The sequence below is a fragment of the Dicentrarchus labrax genome, unplaced genomic scaffold (assembly GCF_905237075.1).
Source record: "Dicentrarchus labrax unplaced genomic scaffold, dlabrax2021, whole genome shotgun sequence".
In the NCBI taxonomy this organism is placed as follows: Eukaryota; Metazoa; Chordata; class Actinopteri; family Moronidae; genus Dicentrarchus; species Dicentrarchus labrax.
In genome coordinates, this window is record NW_026136715.1 from 19002757 (window position 1) to 19024412 (window position 21656).

General features: G+C 41.5%; 1 protein-coding gene across 9 annotated transcripts in view; it reads left to right on the forward strand.

Annotated features, from left to right (window-relative positions):
* The window catches only part of prdm16 (PR domain containing 16), a 181810-nt gene that overhangs the window by 36306 nt on the left and 123848 nt on the right, over positions 1 to 21656 (forward strand). Inside the window, exon 1 of one of the 9 annotated variants that reach the window (XM_051425923.1) lies at positions 6703 to 6730. The exons of the other annotated variants lie outside the window; for them this stretch is intronic. Coding sequence (XP_051281883.1) covers positions 6718 to 6730 — 13 coding nt within the window. The 5' untranslated portion in view covers positions 6703 to 6717. Of the gene's footprint in view, positions 1 to 6702; positions 6731 to 21656 lie in introns of those variants that run through there. 9 annotated transcript variants of the gene reach the window in all.

Here is a 21656-nt window from a genome sequence, read left to right on the forward strand (position 1 = left end):
ACTTGTTTCTTGGATCTTGATTAGTAATTTGGGGGAAATGGGTGATAATGAGACTGCCGGTAACATGGCGCTTGAGTGCAATTAGTCAAATCAGATGGAGGTTAGTATAGGCATTGGAAGGTGCTCGGTCAGTTTGTCAATAGACCGACTTCTGCTATACCTCCTGTAGCTGAATACACTGGTGAGCTTTACAATTGAAATCAATTAGCTAGCACACCTGTAGTTAAAAAAGACCATAACCAGGTAGGAAACGTGTCCATTAACACTAGCTTAAATGATAATGTGCTTAAGCTATTCCACTCATTGCTCTTGTGTATGTGGAGGGACAGAGAGGAGATAGGTGTATGTGTGTTTTTGTGTTACAGACAGACAGAGAGTTAGATAATTCATATTTTATATATTAAATGTTGACTTAAAAATTGTAGTAAAAGCTATGAAATTACCGGTTGTGTTCTTTGCATTTGATATTTGCTCTGACTTTCATGGGCTGCAAACGATTCCTTCAGATCTTCCCCAACATAACTTTTGATACATTTATTGAATTAACTTCTCGTCTCTCCTCTGATCTTTCTTGAGTTTGCTTTAATCTATCACTGTGAAGCCTGCGCCTTTAAACACTGACCAAGTAGAAATCAACAACAAATCAATAAAGAAAGAGCTCTCTCTTTCTCTCCTTCTTTGTTTGGCTCTGTTTCTCTGTCTCTCTCCTTTACACTTGACTTGTCCCCCGGGTATAGCAGATTAATAATGCTAGTTCTTTCACCATTCACTGGAATGCAGAAGGAGAATTGTATAGAGGTCCTTAATGAACCGGGTGGCCAGTGTTAGGCTCAACACCAATTAACACAGCTTTTAATTATGGCTCTAATCAGAGCAGCTGATGGCGAGAGCCCCTGCAACCCTGAATACAAGTGCCCTGCTGAGGCATGCAGATGCACACGAGCATACACACACACTTTGACTGCTGAAATACAAAAAAAGGGCTTTATGAGAGAGGATATGTGCTCATTTGAAGAATCGCTCATTCCTTCCCTCAAACTCCCCTTCTTTAATCGTTGACCCTAGACCTGTCTGACCCAGCTAAAGAGGGTTGAAAACATATCTGGCCTCAAAATAGCCCAAACACTTTTTATTTAGAATCTCTAAGGCAGTGAGTCAAGGGTACATGCTGCCCCCATCCAAAAACATGAAGCAACAGGAAGAGAATGTCTACTGGAGTAGTCTGCCAACTTCCCAAGCTGAGGGAAAAATTGGTATTTTTATTATGAAAAGAGGACGCTGAATGTTTGACTTAAAGGCTCAGAGAAAAGTTCATTTCTGTTACAGTGGAAAGACAGAGGAGACACGCGTCAGGTAGAAGTAATAAAGAGGTCAGTTATTAGCGTGATTCCCTGAACATAAAGCACTGTTTTGTCTTAGAGCCTAGTTTGTCTGATTTCAGTTTCAGTGTTTCAGCAGCTGTCTAAGGAGGGGAATGGCTGCCAGCTCCAGTGCTTGATTTTAGTTCTGTAATAGGGATGGAAGTTAAGCTCTTGAGAGTGTAAGTGCTGTTCTGGAATCAGTTTGACTTCTTTTGGATCAGACTCTCAGCAGGACCTGGAAAGGACTCTAGATCAGCCTCACAGCCCTGCATGCTTCTCGAGAATATTACAAGAGAATATGTAATTTTTGGCAAAGACAGGAAAACAAGTAGTAATGGCAGCCTTCTCCCATATGCATTTGATTTAATACAATTATGGATGTATTGAAGTACTTGAGCACACTGCATGTTTAAGAGGTGAAGTATAAAAAGTTAAAACACAATGCTCCATGGCAGGGAAGGTCAAACTCTTATCAAACTTCCTTTTGAACTACAGAACGTTTACTAAGAGCTGAAAGAGTTTGCCAGAGAGTCACTATTCCCTTTCAAGTGGCTATACTGTACTGATGGAAAACAACACGAGCAGCCCCAGTATGTTGGAGGGCATGGTGTTGTGAGGGTCATGACTCCTAAATATCACCTCAGGCCTAAAGTATGGCCAACCTGGTTCCTGTGCATGTGTTGTGTATATGTTTTTTCTTCAGCGATGAAATCTGACTTGTATCTGTGTCTGCATGCATGTGTTTGTGTGTGTATGTTGTAATGATTTGTGAAATGATTCCATATAAGGTCTCAGTTCAAAAGCGTCAGGAGAAAGAGAAACAGAGCTGAGCTTGTCTCGTTTTCATCTGGCCGAAATCTCTGTGTATCGCTGCCATTTTTTCCCCCTGGATTCCTTTATTCTCCTCACCATTTTCATCTTCAATCTCTTTCTTTCACCTGTCTCTTTTTGCATATTCACTGGGAATTGTTAGCAAAGCTCACCTACTGTTTCTAATCAGCTCCCTTTGTAGAGCGCAGTGCCCCAATACCAGAACATGGCTCACACTGGTAACACGCACACACATGCACACGTAGATACAACCAATGAAAAAAAAAAAAAAAAACACTTTTGGAACATTTGTAAGAATGCCTTTTCCCTATCCTTGCCTTTTCTACCTCACTTTGTCTCAGCACTGGCACAGATATACATAGATACACACACATGCAATCTTGTGCACATACAGACAGCAAGATAGCATAGCAGACAGAATGGCATTAAGAATGACAAATAGAGGAAGATAGATTGTAAGGTAGACAGACAAAGAGATGCAGAGCCCAGAAAATGACCCTCTTTAAAGCCTGTTAGAAATCACAGCCGTCAGCACACTTGGAGCTGGCATGGCAAACTGTCGGAAAACAGCCCGTCCGTCTCTCAGTTCTCAAAAGCAGCCCTTCTTCTTCTCTTTCCTTTGCTCTTTTCCTTTCTGTGTCTCTTTGTCACTCTCCAACTTGGTTGTACTTCCTGTAACCCTGGTAGCCTTTATTCCTTTTCACTGAGAGAATTGGTTTGTAGTTGCACTGCAGCTCCCAGCGCATTGTCTGGCTTTAGTGTCTATGGTTCCTTTCATGCTGCAGGCAGGGAAGGAGGATTCAGTGCAACTGTCGTCCTCTTCACCTTTAGTTAGAATTATGATACGTCAGTTTAAGTGAATACTATATTTATTGAATTGGCATGTTTGTGAGATAGAAATCAAGTCAAGCCAAGTCAGTGTTATTTGTATGAATTACAAGTTTGCCTTGAAGGCTTTATAATGTGTATAACATGAAACTCTATACTTGAGAGAGGAGAAATCCTTCTTTCAGACAGACAAACATCCAATAGATGCTGTACATACTAGACAAACATAGCAGTAGTAGAATTACTATATCAAGTAAATAGAAAATAGGCTGAATATTAAACACAGAAAGGTGTAGATAGCCTTCTAATAATGAAATCTATTAGAGGGTAACATATAGGGCAACAAAAAAACATATATTGGGATTTTTTTTTTGTCCTGGAACCAGTTTGTATTTGTTGAGTCTCAATACAAACTGAGTTGGTTGATTTCAAAGCAGTCCTGATCTTTTCATCACCTGCTGTGTTTCATTATATCAGCTTGTAAGTCTACGGAGCCCTAAGACACACACACACACACACACACACACACACACACACACACACACATCTAACCTAATTAAAATGGCCTGGTTAAGCACCATGCGTCAGGGCCTAGCAGGGGTAGGTGTTAGGCATGTGGAGAAGGTGGGGGCTGTTTTGGGGTGGGGGTGCACAAATCTCAACTTAAACGCGAAGAGATTAGACAACTTTTGCAAGATATTAGCTGTTCAAAAATGAGAAAAATGTCCCTAAGCCTCTTGTACAAGCACTGGACCTGGTCAGACAAGGCTTGCTTTTGTTTCACAGGCAGAGGCATGGAGCACTGTGTGATTAGTGTGTGTGTGTGTGTGTGTGTGTGTGTGTGGGATGGTGGAGAGTCATCAGACCTGTAGTGTGCAGGTTGAAGGGACAAGATGATTCAGGCCAGTGTGTGTGTGTGTGTGTGTGTGTGTTTGTGTGTGTGTGTGTGTGTGTGTGTGTGTGTGTGTGTGTGTGTGTGTGTGTGTGTGTGCTGGCTGCATAGGCCAGGTACTAGCAGTTAGATTGTGTCCTTCCCTACCTTTCACCCATGAGAGAGAAAGGGATGATAGATGATATGAGAGGGATATAGATGGGGAAACAGAATAATTAATAAATAAAGCAGTTTAAATTATGTGACACCTCCGAGAATAATCCTAATAATCAGTTTTAACAGTGACATATGTTTATAGTAAATATTGTATTTATAGTCTTAAAAGCATGGGTTATATCACTAAACACACATGTACAACTTGACCAATTTCAAAGAAATGCAATTGAAGCGTATACATGTTCTGATTAGCATCTATTAATCACAATAAACCTGAAGTGCACTGCTTAAGTTACTGTGTTAAAGCTTACTTTAACACTGAGAATATAACTGTGCTAACATACTAAGAATATGGTGTTTACACGAGTCTGGCGATCATGTGCTGGTCTGTCTTAAAAAGCCTTCAGGACAGATGCTGGACAGGATTTTGTTCATGTCAAAAAGTTAAACCTGGAGAACAGATGATGAACAAACATGGGTTTTGAGCAGCAAAAATGTGTCCCCAAATTTCCAGCTATGTTTAACAAAAAAAAGAATCAACCTTGGACTTTCGAATTTAGGGTTTGACAGCACAACAGTTGCATTATTAGAGCAAAAGGGACAACCAGAGTGGCCACCCACAAGGCCACATCTAACTATCTCCAATGGAGGTGAAAGGTATGCAGCGGAGGTTCAGCACTGAAACATGAAAACATTACCCTTCCGGCAGAGTTATTGAACCCTAAATACTGAGATACCAAGCTGCTATTTCACTTGAAGACTCATTTTTCATTGTTTGTTCATTGTAGGTTTATTTTCTTCTATCTGTGTCCATGTATGTGGATAGATGTATGCATGTGTATCTGTGCGGTCTATTTTTGTGTGTGTTTTGTCCTCAGCAGTGGTGTGTTGTTTTTGTCGAGCTACAGAGACAAAGAGAGAGATAGGGAAGGAAAGAAGAGGGGTATTTAATGAAGCCCTCGCTGCACGATAAGGAGAGCCACCAGAGTCCCTGGTGTGTGACATGGCCTGGCCCCTGTCATCACAGAGCTCCTGTTGTGGCTGAGAAATATCCACCTCTACCCCTCCCTCACCCCCACCTCCTTCCCCTCATCACACAGCCCAGGGAGAGAGAGAGAGAGTGAGAGAGAGAGAGAGAGAGTGAAAGAGAAAGAGAGGTGGGGGGACAGTCAGACAGACAGAGAGAGAGAGTCCAGACAGAGGCCATGTGAGTGTGTGTCATATGGAACAGATTTAGTGCTAATGACCCCCCCCCCCACACACACACACATCATCACCCCCCGGCTCTGTGCCCACCCTCTGCCACCCATTCCTCCAACCCCCACCCCACATTACTCCATCCTGGCCAGTATCATCCCTTCATAAGGAATGCTGGTCTGTTCCAGCTCCAGTGTCCCATGGCTTTACCCATCCAAGCACCCGTTCACCCCTCTGGTCCTATCCTGTCAGAGCTTGTACCTGACACTTGAGACTTGGACTCGGACTCGATTTGGACTTCAGTCATAAAAAATGAGCACCTGTGAATGAATTTGAGCGCTGTGAGACTTGATTTGAGTTTAATGGCAAATAAGTTCAAGTCTCATATTGGAACACAGTTAGATTGCTGGACAATGAAATATAACAAGTCAGTGCCAGGCACTCAATTCAGTTCAATTAATTAACTGTTTTAGTTATTTATGGAGCAGAAATATTTGCTCTGTCCAGCTTCTTAAATGGAAGTACATGCTGCTGTTAATTCAATATACCTTTGGTTTAGGGCTATAGATAAAGCAAAATAAACTATTAAATGGTTGCACCTTTGGCTCTGTGAAATTGTAATGGGCATTTTTCAATTTTGGACGTGTCTCTAGTGACTCGAGACTTGACTTGGTTGAGTCTTGAAAGACTTGAAACTTGCTCTGAGGTCTTAAGAGTTGACTTGACTTAAAACTTACTCTAACAAACTATGCCTTGACTTAGACTTGTCTTCAGCGACCTGACTTCGATTTAGCCTAAACAGCCCTGTCTCCTGCTGTCACCAGAAGAAACAAAGATCACGACAAGCAGGTGAGTGCTGACATTCCATTGGAGGGAGCAGATACTTTGTCAGGTTGAAGATGAATGAAGAAAATGAGAGGTGTTTCAGTGACGATTAGAGGGAAGGAGTATCCAGGACAGAGTGTTGAAAAGGCTTCAACATATGTGAGAAAGTGTCGTCAAAAGGTGTACTTTCACTTTAAGTATCAGGAGCTGTCCACAGCCTGAACAAACCTTCACTGAGGGTCTCAAAAGGCACATTTGCGCTGCTTTAGCATTAAATAATGTCAACACGAATCACAATGTGGGGTTTCTCAGCACCTTCCAAACGCATGGCGGTCGCTGGAGTGTCCACCACTTTAGGACTTGACCTCAACATCGACCTTCACCCAGCCCATTGGCCCCCTACACTTCCCCTATCTCTGTCACATTGACACTGGCATTCTTTCACGTTAGCGCATCGCAGCGCCGCAGATAGGCCTGCCAGACACCCCCTGTGCTCTCCTAGTATCTCTGTCACACACACTCAAACACACACACAAACACACATGGTTAATTGGTAACTAGAGTTTATGGGTAGCCGGGAACTTATAGTTTGACTACGCTGTATAGCAAGAAGACGCGTGAGATAATATGTCGGCTTTTGGTGAGTTATGACCGCATGTGTGAGTGTTTGAGATGTTGGAAGCAGGGCGCTGTGTGAGATTAGGGCCATTGCATGTGCAGTTTGAATTTGAGGTTGTGCTGTGGTGGTGACATTTTTGTCTCGTGGCGGTGTTTGTTGAGAGGGGCGACCATCTTATGTTTAAACTTTGGAAAACACTAAATATTTGTTTCTGTCCCGGTTTGTGTGTCTGTGTGTATGTGTGTATGTGTGTGTTTATCCATGTGATGTTCCTTTAATTCACACACAACTAGCATGCAGTTGTCGCCGGCCACACTAAAAGTTATAATTGCCACATATATAAAACATTAATCTTTTATTTTTTTTACATTTATTGCAGAAAATTCCACAATTGTTTTTTTTGTTTTTTTTTGAGGGACGTTATTTTCCCCCTTTTGACTCTTCAATCAATACCAATAAAGTGTTCCAGTTATCTATTTTACCCCCCTGCAACAACAAGGAGATCAATACCCATCTGTCATGGTTTCACACACTGAATGTTATCGCTTGTGCCGGAGATTAGCCCGCTGTAGCATCTTATCCTGACATTTTCTGTTATCCTGAGTTATGTAGGTTAGAAGGAGAGGTCTATTTCAGTTCTTACCAGGCTTTGCTGGCCTTGTTGCCTCATACCAAAGAAATAATGTTCAAAGAGTTGCAAAGCTGGTTTGTTGCACGTCTAGCACAATCTTTTTTTATTTAAAAAAGATTTTAAATATTAATTTTTATAAAATCATTACTTTTCTGTGTAGATTTTCTCTCCAATTCTTGCACCTCCTTTAGTCATTTTAGGATATTTAAGACAGAAATTAGCATTTTTATTATACATTTTAGTTGTAGTTTGCAACAAAACCTGAATACGGAACAATTTTATCTCTATCTTTGTTTTTGTTTTTTTGTTCCCCTGATATTTTAACACACACATTTATAGATGATGTACCACAACCTGTGTTTTGGCCAAGTGTTAACTGTGCAGCATGGCATTACTTGGTGCATATGTTCATATGTATCAATTTGTGTGTTGCACTATTGATCTCTGAAGTCATTTTGTGTTTCATTTGGCAGTTTTCATCCAATTTCCTTCTTTACACAGCCTTATAAAACACCACTAAATTAAAAAACAAACAAAGGTATATCCCTTGTTAACGTAGGACCCTTTCTCTGTCACATTGGTGAGGAGGGTCATCCATATCCCAGACTGTCACAGCACCCAACCAGGTCCATCCTTCATTCCTTTCTCATCCTTCAAGTTCTGACCACTCTCCTCCATCTGTCTGTCAAGCCAGGACTTGACCTCTCACCTCTGGCGTCCCGCCCATCTTGTTACCCCTAACCTTCAGTTGATTGTGTGACTGACCAGCAATTGTTAATGTGTCTTTTTTCACTCTCAGAAAACAGAAAATTGATGGCACACGGTTCACAGAAAATGTTTAAAAGCCAACTTTAAAATGAAAAATCACAAGATGAAAACTCAATTAAGTTTCTTATATATTTTTTTTTAATACAGAAAAATAGCCTGTATAACTGTTAAGATAAATTGTCTGCATTTGGTTGGATTGGGGAGTAGGGGTAGAATAATACCACAAAGTAGGATCAGCTCAGATCATTTTAAACATGACAAATTCGGCTTAACATTCATTAAATGTAATGAGATTAAATTGTTATCCCTCTTTTGAACATTTTGAACAAGGGCTTCACAATGTGGTCCTAAGACAACTGATTTACTGTTACTTTGTGTGTGCAAAGATGTACATTTTTCCCCAGTCAGTTAACGCTCACTGCATCTTGAGCAAGTTTCAGTCAAAGAGATCATCATTATCACTGAAGAACATTATCCTCTTGAGGGGGATGACACCATTACAGAGGAGTATAAATGTAAAATAGTGTAGATTTAAATTTCTTTCACCCCCTTCATCCTTCTTATTCTGTCCCTCCCTCTCGCCGTCCTTGTACCTTGATTCCTGCTTAATGCCCAGACTGATGAGCCCAATTTGGACTGGTTCTGCAGCCAGCCCAGTTTGATTAATGGCTCTAGGTGAGGTAGCATCAGCGCTGCCTTGTCCTTGTTTCATCACACACACACATAGGTACAAACACTGAGCACACACACACACACACACACACACACACACACACACACACACACACACACACACACACACACACACACACATACACACATAGCCACTCATTGCCACCACACCAGCCTTGTAATTGATGACAGAGGGCTAAGCATTTGCAAACCAAATGTGGAAATGGGAGACAGAGCAAACTCTGCTTCTAACACCTCTCCACCTTCCCTCTTTCTTTCTTTCCTTCCCTTTCTTTCTGTCTGTCTCTCCACCTACTCTCACTGTCTATACACCCGCTCTTTCATTAGGCATTTGTCACATTGATATGAAGGGCCAGGGCAGCATTGTGACATGCTCAGAAGGCAGTATAAATATTTGATTAGCCCTAATGGGAATCGTCACAGCGCTCTAATTGCACCACACATTATCTGAGGTGCTGTATCAGCGGCGGACATCCCCTTTGATCCTTCCTCCATCTCCCCCTCTCCTCTTCCTTTGGCCCATCTCAGCCTCCCTTTGTTTTTGTTTTTTTTGTTTATGCAGTTTATTTTGGGTCTTCATTATCTGCCCCTCTACCCCTCCGCCTTCCTGTCTTTTCTTGTCTCTCCCGTTGTTGTCATCTTTCTCTCAGTGACGTCTCTGTCTGCCTCTCCTCTCTGCCTCATATTACGTGTGTTGTCCACAATGTGTGTTGTCCTCTGGTGCATTGTTTGCTGCTGTTTCCCTCTACGACAGGGCTGAGGCTAAATAGCTGCAAGGGCCACATACACACACAAATACACACAAATACGCACACAGGCACACAGGGTACCAGAGGACAATAAACTGCAAGGAAACCACATACACACGTGCTTTGCTCGTTCTCATCTACAGCTCATGATGAAGCACTATTGCATGTGATAAGGACATTAAATAACACCATAAAATGTCACAGATTCAAATGAATAAGTCTCTGGTCCTGAGGAATTATTCGACTGGACATCAAATCAGAGTCAATAAACAAGTTGGTTAAATAAGTTGCTTATTAAAATAATATATTTTTCTCTTTCCCAGCTGCAAGGGGAAATGTGTCAGAAATGGCCAATTGCACTTTCTATTATAAAATAAGTTGGCATTTAGTATTTGTCTTCATTTCTGATGAGCTTTATCTTCCACTCAGCTCAGTTGATATGCACCTACACTCTGACTGCAAAACTTGCTTTCAGTGATGCTTTGAATTCGAATCATATCCTCTTTGTTTTTTATGGTAAATGTGGATCCTTAAAGCATTCCTTTTTATGTGCACACAATGCATTTTTTTTATTCTCAACGTGTCCTTCCTTAACCTCCATCCTGTTTGTATTTACTTGTTGTTATTTACGGAGCGTCTCCTGCAAAGATCTGTGACATTGTTTGGTGTCGCTCCTATTTTCCCTCTCTCTCTCTCTTTCCCTCTCTCCCCTCACACACATACACACACACACTTACTCTCTCTCTCTCTCTCTCTCTCTCTCTCTCTCTCTCTCGCCCTCCCTCGGACGTTTCCATTTAGCCAAAGACAAAACAAGTTAATTAGATCGGAAGTGCGGGCCTATCAATGGGGAATCAGTATTCAAATCAAGGCCTTGTCTGGACACAAACAGCAGGAAGTCAAACAAGACCCCGGCACTGTTGAATGGGAGGATGGGAGAGGGAGAGACAGAGAGAGAGAGAGCGAGCAAGAGAGCCTGTAGTTGTGGGGGGACTGGTATTGGCCAACGCACAGACACTATTTAGGTGCTGGATCAATTATATTTCTGTTCATTTCAGTGTGTATTTGAATGTGTGCCTGAATAATCTTTGGTCCTTAAGAAACTCCTAACGTACACATTTTCTGTTTGGGGTCGTATGAACAATCAGTTTAAACTTGACACTGTGAAAACATTGAAGCATTTCAATTATTTATTTCTCAGTTGGTTTTGTGTGAACTGCAGTTTCCTTCATTTATTCTTGCGTAGCTCTCTGTTATGCTGATATTACACAGCACCATTGTAAATCTCTCTCTCCTCCCTCGACTTGCTCTCTGTGATTTAAATAAAGGTTAAGTAAAACTCAGGGGCCCATAAACTGGGGCACTTCCACTTTACAATTAGGCAATAGCTACAGTGTGCATGCTGCTATTTCACTGACAAGAGACATAGGGACTCTCAATAGCATGCAACTTACTTTAAAGGTCAATTGTAGCTTTTAAACACTAGAAATAATAATTTGGATAATAAGATTTTACTATGGTTTCCATAACATATGGTTTTCCAAACATAACTATCGCTAAGAAGTTTGGTAAATTTGCCTTTACTAGATTGAATTTTACGAGATGTTTCACTGGTTGGTTGCACAAACAGATACTGTGTTAGGACACAAAACAGGAGGAAGTGACGAAAAGGCTAATCAACACCATTTTTCAATATGTTTAGCATGTTCAGTAATGTAAAACTGAAGGCAAATACATGCAAAGCAAAAGAGGGAAGGCAGGTTTGTAAGCAGCAACATCCTGTTTGTGACAGGAAGCAAAAGGGTTTGTTTAGGGAAACATGATCTAAAAATGATCATGTTAGCAATATTACCATAATGCGATAGAGCACAGCAGTCCTTTATACCATCTGCTTTCGTGTGTCATACGTTTACAGTATATTGATGTTAAAAAATGCTGTTTTGCACCTTTAGGAACATTTTGTCATCATCATCTCAATATATGTACATGGAGATATAACCGAAGAAAAATACACGTGTAACTGGTGAATTGGTTATGTGTTTGAGTGAGTGGTTATGTGTGTCTGCATGTAAACTATCCCCTCCCTCCTCTGCCTCTGCTCTTGAGCTACAGTACCTTTGGAGGTGAGTACAGCATCCACTAGAATATCAGGATTTGTTTAATGTCTTGCTGCTGGTCCAACCAATAGAAAAAAGTTTGTCCATATTAGCTTTAGGTATTTTTAAACTAGTAGCAGATAAATTCATATATTACTAGCTGATATAAAGTCAAAGAAAAGAAAAGGGAGAGGACGGGAGAGGAGGAGAGGGAAGTGGAGAGAAGGGTGGGGTGGGGTTGGGTAGGGAGGGGAAGCTCCTATTATCTCATGTGGAGGGCCACCTGAGCTAAAGACAGCCATTTGTTCCCAAATCGACCTGTCAACCCCCGCCTAATTACCAGCCAATTATTTCCAAATGGACCACATTCACCCCACACCCTGCACACTTAAAGAGAGGGCCAAAATTGCCTCCCTCTCTCCTTCTCTCTCTCTCTCTCTCTCTCTCTCTCTCTCTCTCTACATTATCTTTCTGTCTTTCTTTCCTCTCTCCTTCTCCTGTTTCAGCATTTTTTACCAACTGAGAAATAATTTTGCATATATTGTTGCAGGCTTTGCAGTCAGTCCAGCCAACCACCTACTCAACCACACGCGCACACACACACACACACACACACACACACACACACACACACACACACACACACACACACACACACACACACACACACATTCACTCCGTATTTATTCCCAGTTCACTCTGTGGTTCTTTGGTTGTTAATTAAGTGGCCTAATTATTGGACGATTTGACACTGAGCCTGTGTGCGGGTGCGTGTGTGGGTGTGTGTCTGTGGGTGTGTGCATATATTTTTGTTTGTAAGAAACAGAAAACAGTTCGATTTTTGCCATTTTCACACACATGCACACACATTACGATGCAGCTCTCATATAGCTGCTTCATATCTCTCTGTCTCTCTCACTCTGTCTCTCTCTCTCTCTCTCTCTCTCTCTCTCTCTCTCTCTCTCTCTCTCTCTCTCTCTCTCTCTCTCTCCCTCCCTGGCACCGGTCAGTCTCAGCAGTCCGATGTATATCGATGGGTCCGGCATGCAGGAGCCACCCGAAGGAGAAGAAGGCTGTGCCCCTGTTCCCAGAATTCTTTGTGGTTGGCCTCCATTGTTCGCCGCCACTTGTATACAGTATTGTCTGACTGATTGTGAGCCTCCGCTCTCTTGCGCTCCGCGGATGGCTAGAGAGCAGGCAGAGTAGAGGAGGGAGACGGAGGGAGAGGGGATGAGGAGGAGGAGGAAGGGAGCAGTAAGCATTGTGTCCCTTGCTCGCCATTCTCCTGCCTTCCCATCTGTTTCCCTCTCTTCCTTCCTGTTTCTGTGGGATAGTGAACAGATTAGTAATAGCTCTGCCACGGCTCCTAATAGGGGAAGTCATGGTCGGGAAATACGATGGATCGGTTTGAGATATCATCTGGCTGAGTGGCGCAATAGTTTTGAACTCTGACACCTAGCTGCTGGCTGGCTGACTTTGATCACTTTGGTGCAGAGTGTGTGTGTACGTGCAAGATGCAAGAATATACTGTACTGTGGTATTTCTCCACCTTCCGCTGTTAAACTCTTTTAATGTTTAAATCAGCTTTTTTGCACTTACACCAATTATGTCAGAGCTGTCAGGTAATATGCTTATAGGACCTGTACTTGGCTGCATTCTCATTTACATGGGATGAACATAATACCACATGCAATTCAATGCTATAAAATGCAGTAACAACCTTAGGTAATCCTGTAATGCATTTTTTGAGACAGAGGGATTCAGCTCTAAGTAGTTTGTGCTGTTGATGCACTGATTGAAGGGCTGCAATGAGTTATTTTGATACTTACTCTTTTGATAATTTTTGTTTTTTGTCTATGAAATTTCTGACATTTGGGAAGCTGTGGGAAGTTTTTGCATTGTTGCTCGATAAATAATGATTAATTGATTATCAGAATATTTATTCCAGGTTCATTCATAATTAAGAGTCATAATTATGGAAGGAATTGACACTGAACCTTTTCAGATGAAATATTAAGCTTATGAAATATCCTTAAAGAGTTAAAAGAGTTAAAAGGTGGTCATCACAATCTCTAACCAAATGTCCAACCATTTTAAAAAATACCAACAGTACAAACTGAGATAAGTATCCTTAACCTGGAAAGCTGTAACCATAGAATATATATAGCATTTTTTTACTTTTAAGGCGATAAGTTGGTTATCAAAAAAAATTGTCATTCTTTGCTTTGTCTAATAACTACAGCGTTAAAATGACCATCGAACAGAATGAACTTCTCTCTGACGTGATCTTAAAAAAAACCTTAACATTAAAATCTTCAGAAAGTCAGTTAGGGTCATTGTATCATCTTGCCTTATATTTACAGGTGTTTGTGTTAATGTGTCCACCCCCTGTATAGCCTATTCTTCTCATATAATATATACCCTATTGAGCACTAGCTTAATATCCCCACAGGGATCATTTAAGCCTTATCTGATCTAATCTAATATACATATTATGGAAAGTTCAGTGTTACATGACTTAATGTGTCTGCCTCAGATGTGTGCGTGTGTGTGTGTGTGTTCTGGTGTGTGTTCTGCTCATTGCGGGCTGAGACGTGGCTGCGTACCGGCCTCCTGGCTGAGTTTGAAGCTAAGTGGATTAGCATATCTCCCATGTCAGCTCCATTCACTGTGACAGCCTGATGACATGGGACTGTGTGACGGCCGCGACCCACCTGACGTCCACGGCTCAGGCCTCCCAGCAGGTGGTCTGACTCTGGGAGGGAGAGAGAGAGGGTGAGAGGCTGAGCGAGAGGTGGGGGGAGTCAGAGATGGGGTTATGGTGCTCTCAGCAGTTTTCTGTAGACTGCAAACATGACTTTTTGCCTCTGAGCCTAGTTGTGGAGAATGGAGGCTTTTCTTTTGCTCCAGTAAATGAAGCGCTACAGTTAAGAAGTTTTTCTCTAGGTCCTATGACTTTTGTTCCTCCTCTCTGCACATGATTGATTATGTTAGACCTCTGAAAAAAAATGGAATCACAAATGTCATAAAAATGTGTATCTTGTGTAGGAGTATGCAGTTTTTGAGACTGTCATACATGATCCATGTCATGCAGATACTTATACTTATACTTTATTAAACACTTACTTAAATACTTTTAACTGTATGTCAGAAGATATGAGTATGTTTGCATGTTGCAAGTATTAACAGATTCAGTATGAAAAGGGCAATAAACTACAAAACCACAAACAACGGCTGTTGATATAAAAAGTCCATATAATGTGCACATTCATAACATATTACATTTAAATGTATTTACATAAAGTTCAGACTTTAAAATTGTATTATTTGACTGGAGGTAATTTCATTCAGTTTGAACTAAAAATAAAAGTAATTGTATTCTGAGTGGTATGCTCAAAAATAGGTAGTTGTATTATTTTAGTCATGGAACTCCTAATGGCAGTAACTCTGCCCACTGAACTCCTCAAGACCACTGCCGGTATACTGGTTTATTATTTTTGTTCCCTGATAGCCTCTCACCTTGAGTACAGTTTGCTTTCTGTAACTATATTTAACTGTCCGTAAAAGAAATCCATAGTCAAACACACTCATGCACACACAGAGATATTCTCTGTCTTTTCTTTTTCTTGCTCACCGGCCTTCCTCTCCTCTACAGTGCTCCTTTTTGCGTCTCTCACACGTCATCTTCTCCTTCACTACCTTTCCACCTTTCCATCCTTTCTCACTTCTCCTCTCCTACCACACAGACTCTAGTCTCCCATGACCCTTCTAGCCACCTCATTCACTCTCTCTCTCTCAGCCTCTTCCCCCACTGCCACCCTCCTCCTCCTCCTCCTCCTCCTCCTCCTCCTCCTCCTCCTCCTCCTCCGCAGTCTCGTGCCGGCCTAGCCAGGCAATGCTAACACTTTTGTCAGGGTGATTAATAGCACGCTGGATTGTCGTTAATTCACTGGCTAATGACTGGAGGGAGCGGGCGAGAAGAAGAGAGGAGCAGAGCGGAGCGAGGCTGGAGAGTAATGGACTGATGTATGAGTGTAGGCTGCTTCCAGTGGCAGAGGTGAATATCATCACCCCAAACCTCCCCCATCAATCCACACCAACAACCCCCCATACGCACTAGTACAACCTCAGACTTACAGCTACCAGTAAGGCTTTGATGTTGCACACACACTCACATATGCAACCACACATGCAGGCACATGTCACTCAGGTAAGGTTGTGGCACATAACAGTGAACATGTGCAGTGAGCATGATTTTGCATGACTAAAGCTCAGTAGAAAATAGGCATTCTGTTTAATTAAATAGTTAATCAGGTCCTCCAGGATCTCACAGAATGTTTTAAAATAGTTACAATTACATTACACTTACATTTGAAAAGATAGCTGTTAGTGCCAGTGAGAGTAAAAATTTGTTTTGGGAAGCATATAGGCTCAGGAATTTGTCAATTTCTGCATTAGGAATCAAGATTTTCATTTGACTGTGGCTTGTAAAAGTGGTTCTTAATTAAGTTATTTTTATGTCAACAACTGCGGTGATGTGTAAAATTGTCTTTTGTGGGGAAAAATGGCTGGAATTTGAAACTACTGGACCCCGCAAATATTGCAGGCATAACACTTCACATGGCCTCATATTAGATATTACACACATTAGATATGCAACGATTTTTTATTGTTTAAGAATTAAGACATACAGTACAAATCTTGGATGGATGTGACAGGAAGTTGATCAAGGTGTCGTTAGGTTTTATTGAATCAAACAAAAAGGTGACCACTACTTTATAATTCTGGACTAAAGACTAAAACAAAAGGTGTTGCCAAAAAGATGTCACCCTTACGCTTGTGCACACTGATGTGCACACAAGTAGACACACAAGCTAACCCTCTCTCCTCCCTGGTTAATAAGAATGGATGGGTTTGTTCTGCACGCTGTCTGCTTTGGTGCTCCCCTAGCTGGCTGTCTGGTCTCCCGAGTGGCTTGCTAAATGAAGCTGCAACAGAAGTGGATGTAGGGACAGACACACACGTGCACACACACGCACATATGCATACACACTTACTGCGGAGTAGTGCAATAGTTTGTTCCTGCAGAGTGGACGGTCTTCTCTGTTCTCCCTGACTTCTGTCATGTTTTCTGGGACAACTGTTCATCAGTTAAAGGGTATTATTATATATATTATTAAAAATTGTCCTAAAATTAAATTATGATCAAAAGATTTTATTGATTCCCATCACTTCTCTGGATATTGACACCCGCTGTTCCTCCATCTGATAGATGTGTTCATAAATCGGATTTTCCACTTTGGAAAGCTACCCAAGTGAAATAGGACATACACTATAAAATTGATTTATGAATTGTTTTACATGGTAGAGAATATTTGACTATGGTGGTGGACATTCAAACTTTGCTGCACCACCTTGTTTGTGAATGTGCAAGGGTTGTTCAGGGGTTATTCAAGGGTTAATGATGTCACTGGTCGGGTTCCACTGTCCCACAAATGTTTCCCATGTTTGGGAGCCTTGCAGAAAGGGAAATAAATAAAATGTTCAGTAGTTATGCTTATCTGGGAAAGTGTGTAGCATTACTCTCAGTAGCCTTGGTTTATATTCAGTCTGTTATAATGTTTAGTTATCTAATGGACAAGTTTGTCACAGTAAAACTGATCGTTGAAGTAGTTGATTATCTATAAAGATGAGACGTACAACTGAGCTCCCTCTGTGAAGGTTTCTTTTTTATCACGATTTCATGCAGTTGAATCACATCTCTTTTTTTTATTACACTCTCTTCTCTTATTTTCATGTGATTCCTCCTTTTCACTTTCTCATTTTACCTGCCAATCCCTTCTTTTTCCCATCTATTCCTCCTGTTTCATCCATCTCCTTTCTCTTTCCATCCTCTCGATGTATGCCCCTCTCCTCCCCCCCCTCTCTCTCACCCTTGGGTGATGTTTGCAACTCAATTTGGCAAATGTAACTTGATATTGATTATTATTAATATTTATCATGTTTGTGAACATGTTTTCCTCTAGTGCTATTAATCTGCCCTGTTAATAAATGTCTGCAGCAGCCAGGGCCCTGGGGCCCCCCTGGGGGACTACAGGGCCACCACACACACACACACACACACACACACACACACACACACACACACACACACACCTGCTCTGAGCTGCAGGAGGTTGCCTGCTGTCTTCTGTTTGCCTGGAGGCTTAATCTCAGCGTACACACACATACGTATTGGAGGACAGAATGCCTCTAGGCTGCTCAGCACAAATAACACATCAATATATCAGCCGTGTTGTATCGGCGCTACATACAAACACAAAAGTGCACACTCACGTATAAAAACACACAAAAGCTTGAGTCTGTTCCTTATTGGGCTGCCGTGACCAAATTTAATCCAGTTGTCTGCTGTTCTTATGTGGAGATGTTGAACTGTTTACAAGATGATAGTTTTTTAATGTTCACTACTACAGGAGAAAGGAAGTAAGAGAGACACAAACTTAAGCATTGAGATAGAGAACAGGCTGGTGACAGCTCCCCCTAGCAGGTTTTATAGACAGATAAGTAAAGGAAGAGTACCCCTGCAGATCCACACACTGAAGACAATGACCCGAATACTGGCAAGCGAAAGATATGTGTGGTACAATATGTGTAATAAATAAAAAGTATTTCAGTTTTGTTTTAATTTTTGGTCAGTTCGCGCTTAAAGTAATAAAAAACATATAATTTTGCCGCACATTCTGTCGAGGACATAAGCAGCATAATCTGACTCACAATAGCATAAACTTTAATGTTGCAATAAAATATGTTATGGCTATTGTGCAATTGTTCTGCAGGGCAGCAGTACATGTGCAACCCTGTTGGGTTTAATTTAAACAGCATATATAAATATGAACGTATACAGGCCTTCAGATGTAACATTTTCTATTTTATATCGTTTTGTCCTTTTCCATTTGCCCTTTCTGTCTTTCTATATTCCTTTCATTTTTTTCTGCCACTGTGATCCCTCTTTACCCACTCCTGAAGAAGCCATGTTGTAGTTTTTAGTGTGCTTGGAAATGTTCCCTGGTGCTTTTACAAGGGGAAACAGTGTGGCATTCTCGTTCAGAGAGGCTCGCTGGTATTGTAGCTGACCGTGCCCCCATTTGCTCACTCACTACTTCCAAACACACACCTTCTCCCCTGAACACCCTCGTCACATGCTTCCATTTATACGTCACTTTGGATATATGGTACCCCCGTGCCACTGTGGAAAAATACACCATTGTACAGTTTTTCACCTCTCACTCTCACTCACTCCACCTTTGATTTGCACTCGTTTGATTTTTACAGCTGCCTCTCTCCTCCGCCCCTCCTGTTTTAAAGCAGAGGGTGTTTAGGCTCTTTTGTGTGGAGAGAGAATCATCAAAGGCATACTTACTACAGAGAAACAGGTACCAATATCACTCTGTGGCCCAATAATGCAGCTAAGTGGGACCATATTGACCCAATATAGTGGCATGAACAGCAGATTAAGCCTGGGTTTGAATGCTGCACCTCACACACATGTGCACATGTTCCCACATCAAAATGTTTGGTCATTTATTGCTCAACCAGCTACCCATTTTTCATATCTGTCATGGTCCACACATTCTCCCTCTGCCTTTTTTTTCTTTCTTTCACCAGACAATTTTTTCTCCCCATATTTGGAGCTGGTGCAGAATTTTGCATAGTTTTGCTTTTTCCCTGGATACTGTCTTTTCATCAGTGGCTGGCTTTCCTTTTGAATTGAACCAGATCAATTTACGGCCAGACAAAGATACAGTCTCTGTGTGGGTTGGACAGGGAAAGCAGTGAGGGAAATAGGACGTGTGTGCTTTATGATGGCCATCATTGGCACACACGTCCTATTTCCAGCTCTCTTTTATTGTTATCATAGCCACAGCCATGGCTCCACTGTGCTGCTTGCCCTCTAGCAAAGAATGCACCTGGCTCTGAATACTTAAGTTATTATTGGCATCTATTCTACCCTGTGGTCTGCAGTGCTTTACAATATGTGCATCTCTGTTTACACCCACACATATATATATATATAAGTAAAAATGCATCTTTACCTACAATTTTGCAAAGATTCGTTATTTTTCTCAATGGAGGCACGACTGCTTATGCTGCAAGAAATTATTTAGTCCTAATTTGATGCAGTATTTATAGATTCCCCTCCCAGAATTCCTGCATGCAGTCAGTGTTGTTTCTTTCTACCCAGACTACGTCGATAATACAGCTCAGTCTATATGCCACAAGGCACATGTGTTTGTGTGCGTCCAGGCAGACGGCAGAAAATGACTCCAGATCTCTATCTTTCTGCATTTAAGTCTAGAGTGCTCTGATTAAACACAACCACAGAACAATTTGCCCGTTGTAAGACCCTCCGATTAAACCGCTGATTTTCAGCACCGTGTCAAGTTATTTTGCCATGGCAACGCTGATTACAGTTATCAGCTTTTCATATTTTTTCTTGTATTTTTAGTTTTTTTATCTTGATTCTCAAAAGGAATCAGATTTTTATTTAATAGCTTGTACTAGTGTTGTGTGCTTTTCTTTTGAATTATTTGACATTGTAAAATGTATGTTTTAGAGGTTAGTGTCTATAAATGTCATATCTCTGTCATATCTTGTAATTTAACTGTGACATGCAGTAATTATGAGATACCATCTTCACCTACAACACCATCTGATCTCTTGCACATGTGTTTAGAGTACAGTAACAGCTCCTGCAGTTGCAAACAGATGTGTGTTTGTGTGATAGCCTGCATCTGTGTTCATATGTGCCCTAAAATCTTTGTTATTGCAAGCGATGCTACAAAGCAAAGAGCTCCGTTTATGGCACGCATTTACAATTTATCAAATAAATGGGATGCCTTCATGTGGCCTGGGCCCGGCTCTCAGGCAGAGCAGCGTCGTTTTCCACTGGAATAACAGCCGCTGAACAAGCAGCCCATTGTAGCCACAGCCAGCACCGGGACCCCCAAGGTGCGAATTAATGATTGACCCCTGATGTAATCAGGATAAATAGCTCCCCGTAAAAGAGAAAGAGATGGCGAGAGGAACAGAGAGAGAAAGAACAACATAAGGAGCCAGGGAGAGGAAGGCACTATCTGGCCCGGGTGTTTTTTAAGAAGCCCTGAGGGAGATGAACCTAACATCTCTTTCTGGGTCTTTTGAGACCCAGAGCTAACATACAGCTGTTTAAAAGCAGCTCAGTCGTCAGTTTTTAGACTCTTCGCTGCCTCCTCTTTGTCCTCCTCCTGGCCCCTTTCATTATTTTCCTGCTTACTTTTCTCATCTGCAACTTTTTTTAGTGCTGGTCGAACATGGTCAACTTGTCTTACAGAGGGAGAGAGAGCTTTTCTCTAGTGGCGAGTAATCAAAAAACTTCCCGGTTTTCTCTCCAGGCAACATTTTTATGAATTAACTCAGTTACGTCTGAGAGTTGAACTTGTTTAATATCACACTGCGTCTGCCATTTCTGCCTGGCTTTACTGCTTCATGTGTCTCACAAAAGATGTTTTGTTCATTAAAATTAAGAGGGTTTTTTTCCCCTCTTTCTCCTTGTTACTTAATTATTTGATGTAGCGATCTGTGCATTTTTTTGTGCACATAGAGGCTCTTAAAGGCAAATAGTATTTAATAGATTTTCCGAGGCTGTCTTTCTCCTTGTCAAAATTGCTCTCAGTGGGTCAAGTGCCAATGAGAGTGGGAGAGTGAAGAGGGAGAGCGAGTGAAAAAAAGTGTTTAACAGCCTGAAAACACTTTTGATTGTGCAGAGGGAGCAGCAGATAGGGCTGAGTTATAAAACTTTAATTGATCTGTGAAAAGTGGAAGCTACTGCTGGCTCACATGTTCCAATGCTTAATTGCACGCCTGGTCTGAGCCCCTATGAAACAGTGATCATTAAAAAATGGGTTCTTTTCCAGTCAAAATCACTGGATGACGCAGAATCAGTCATAAAAGGCTGGATTTTACTGCTGCAG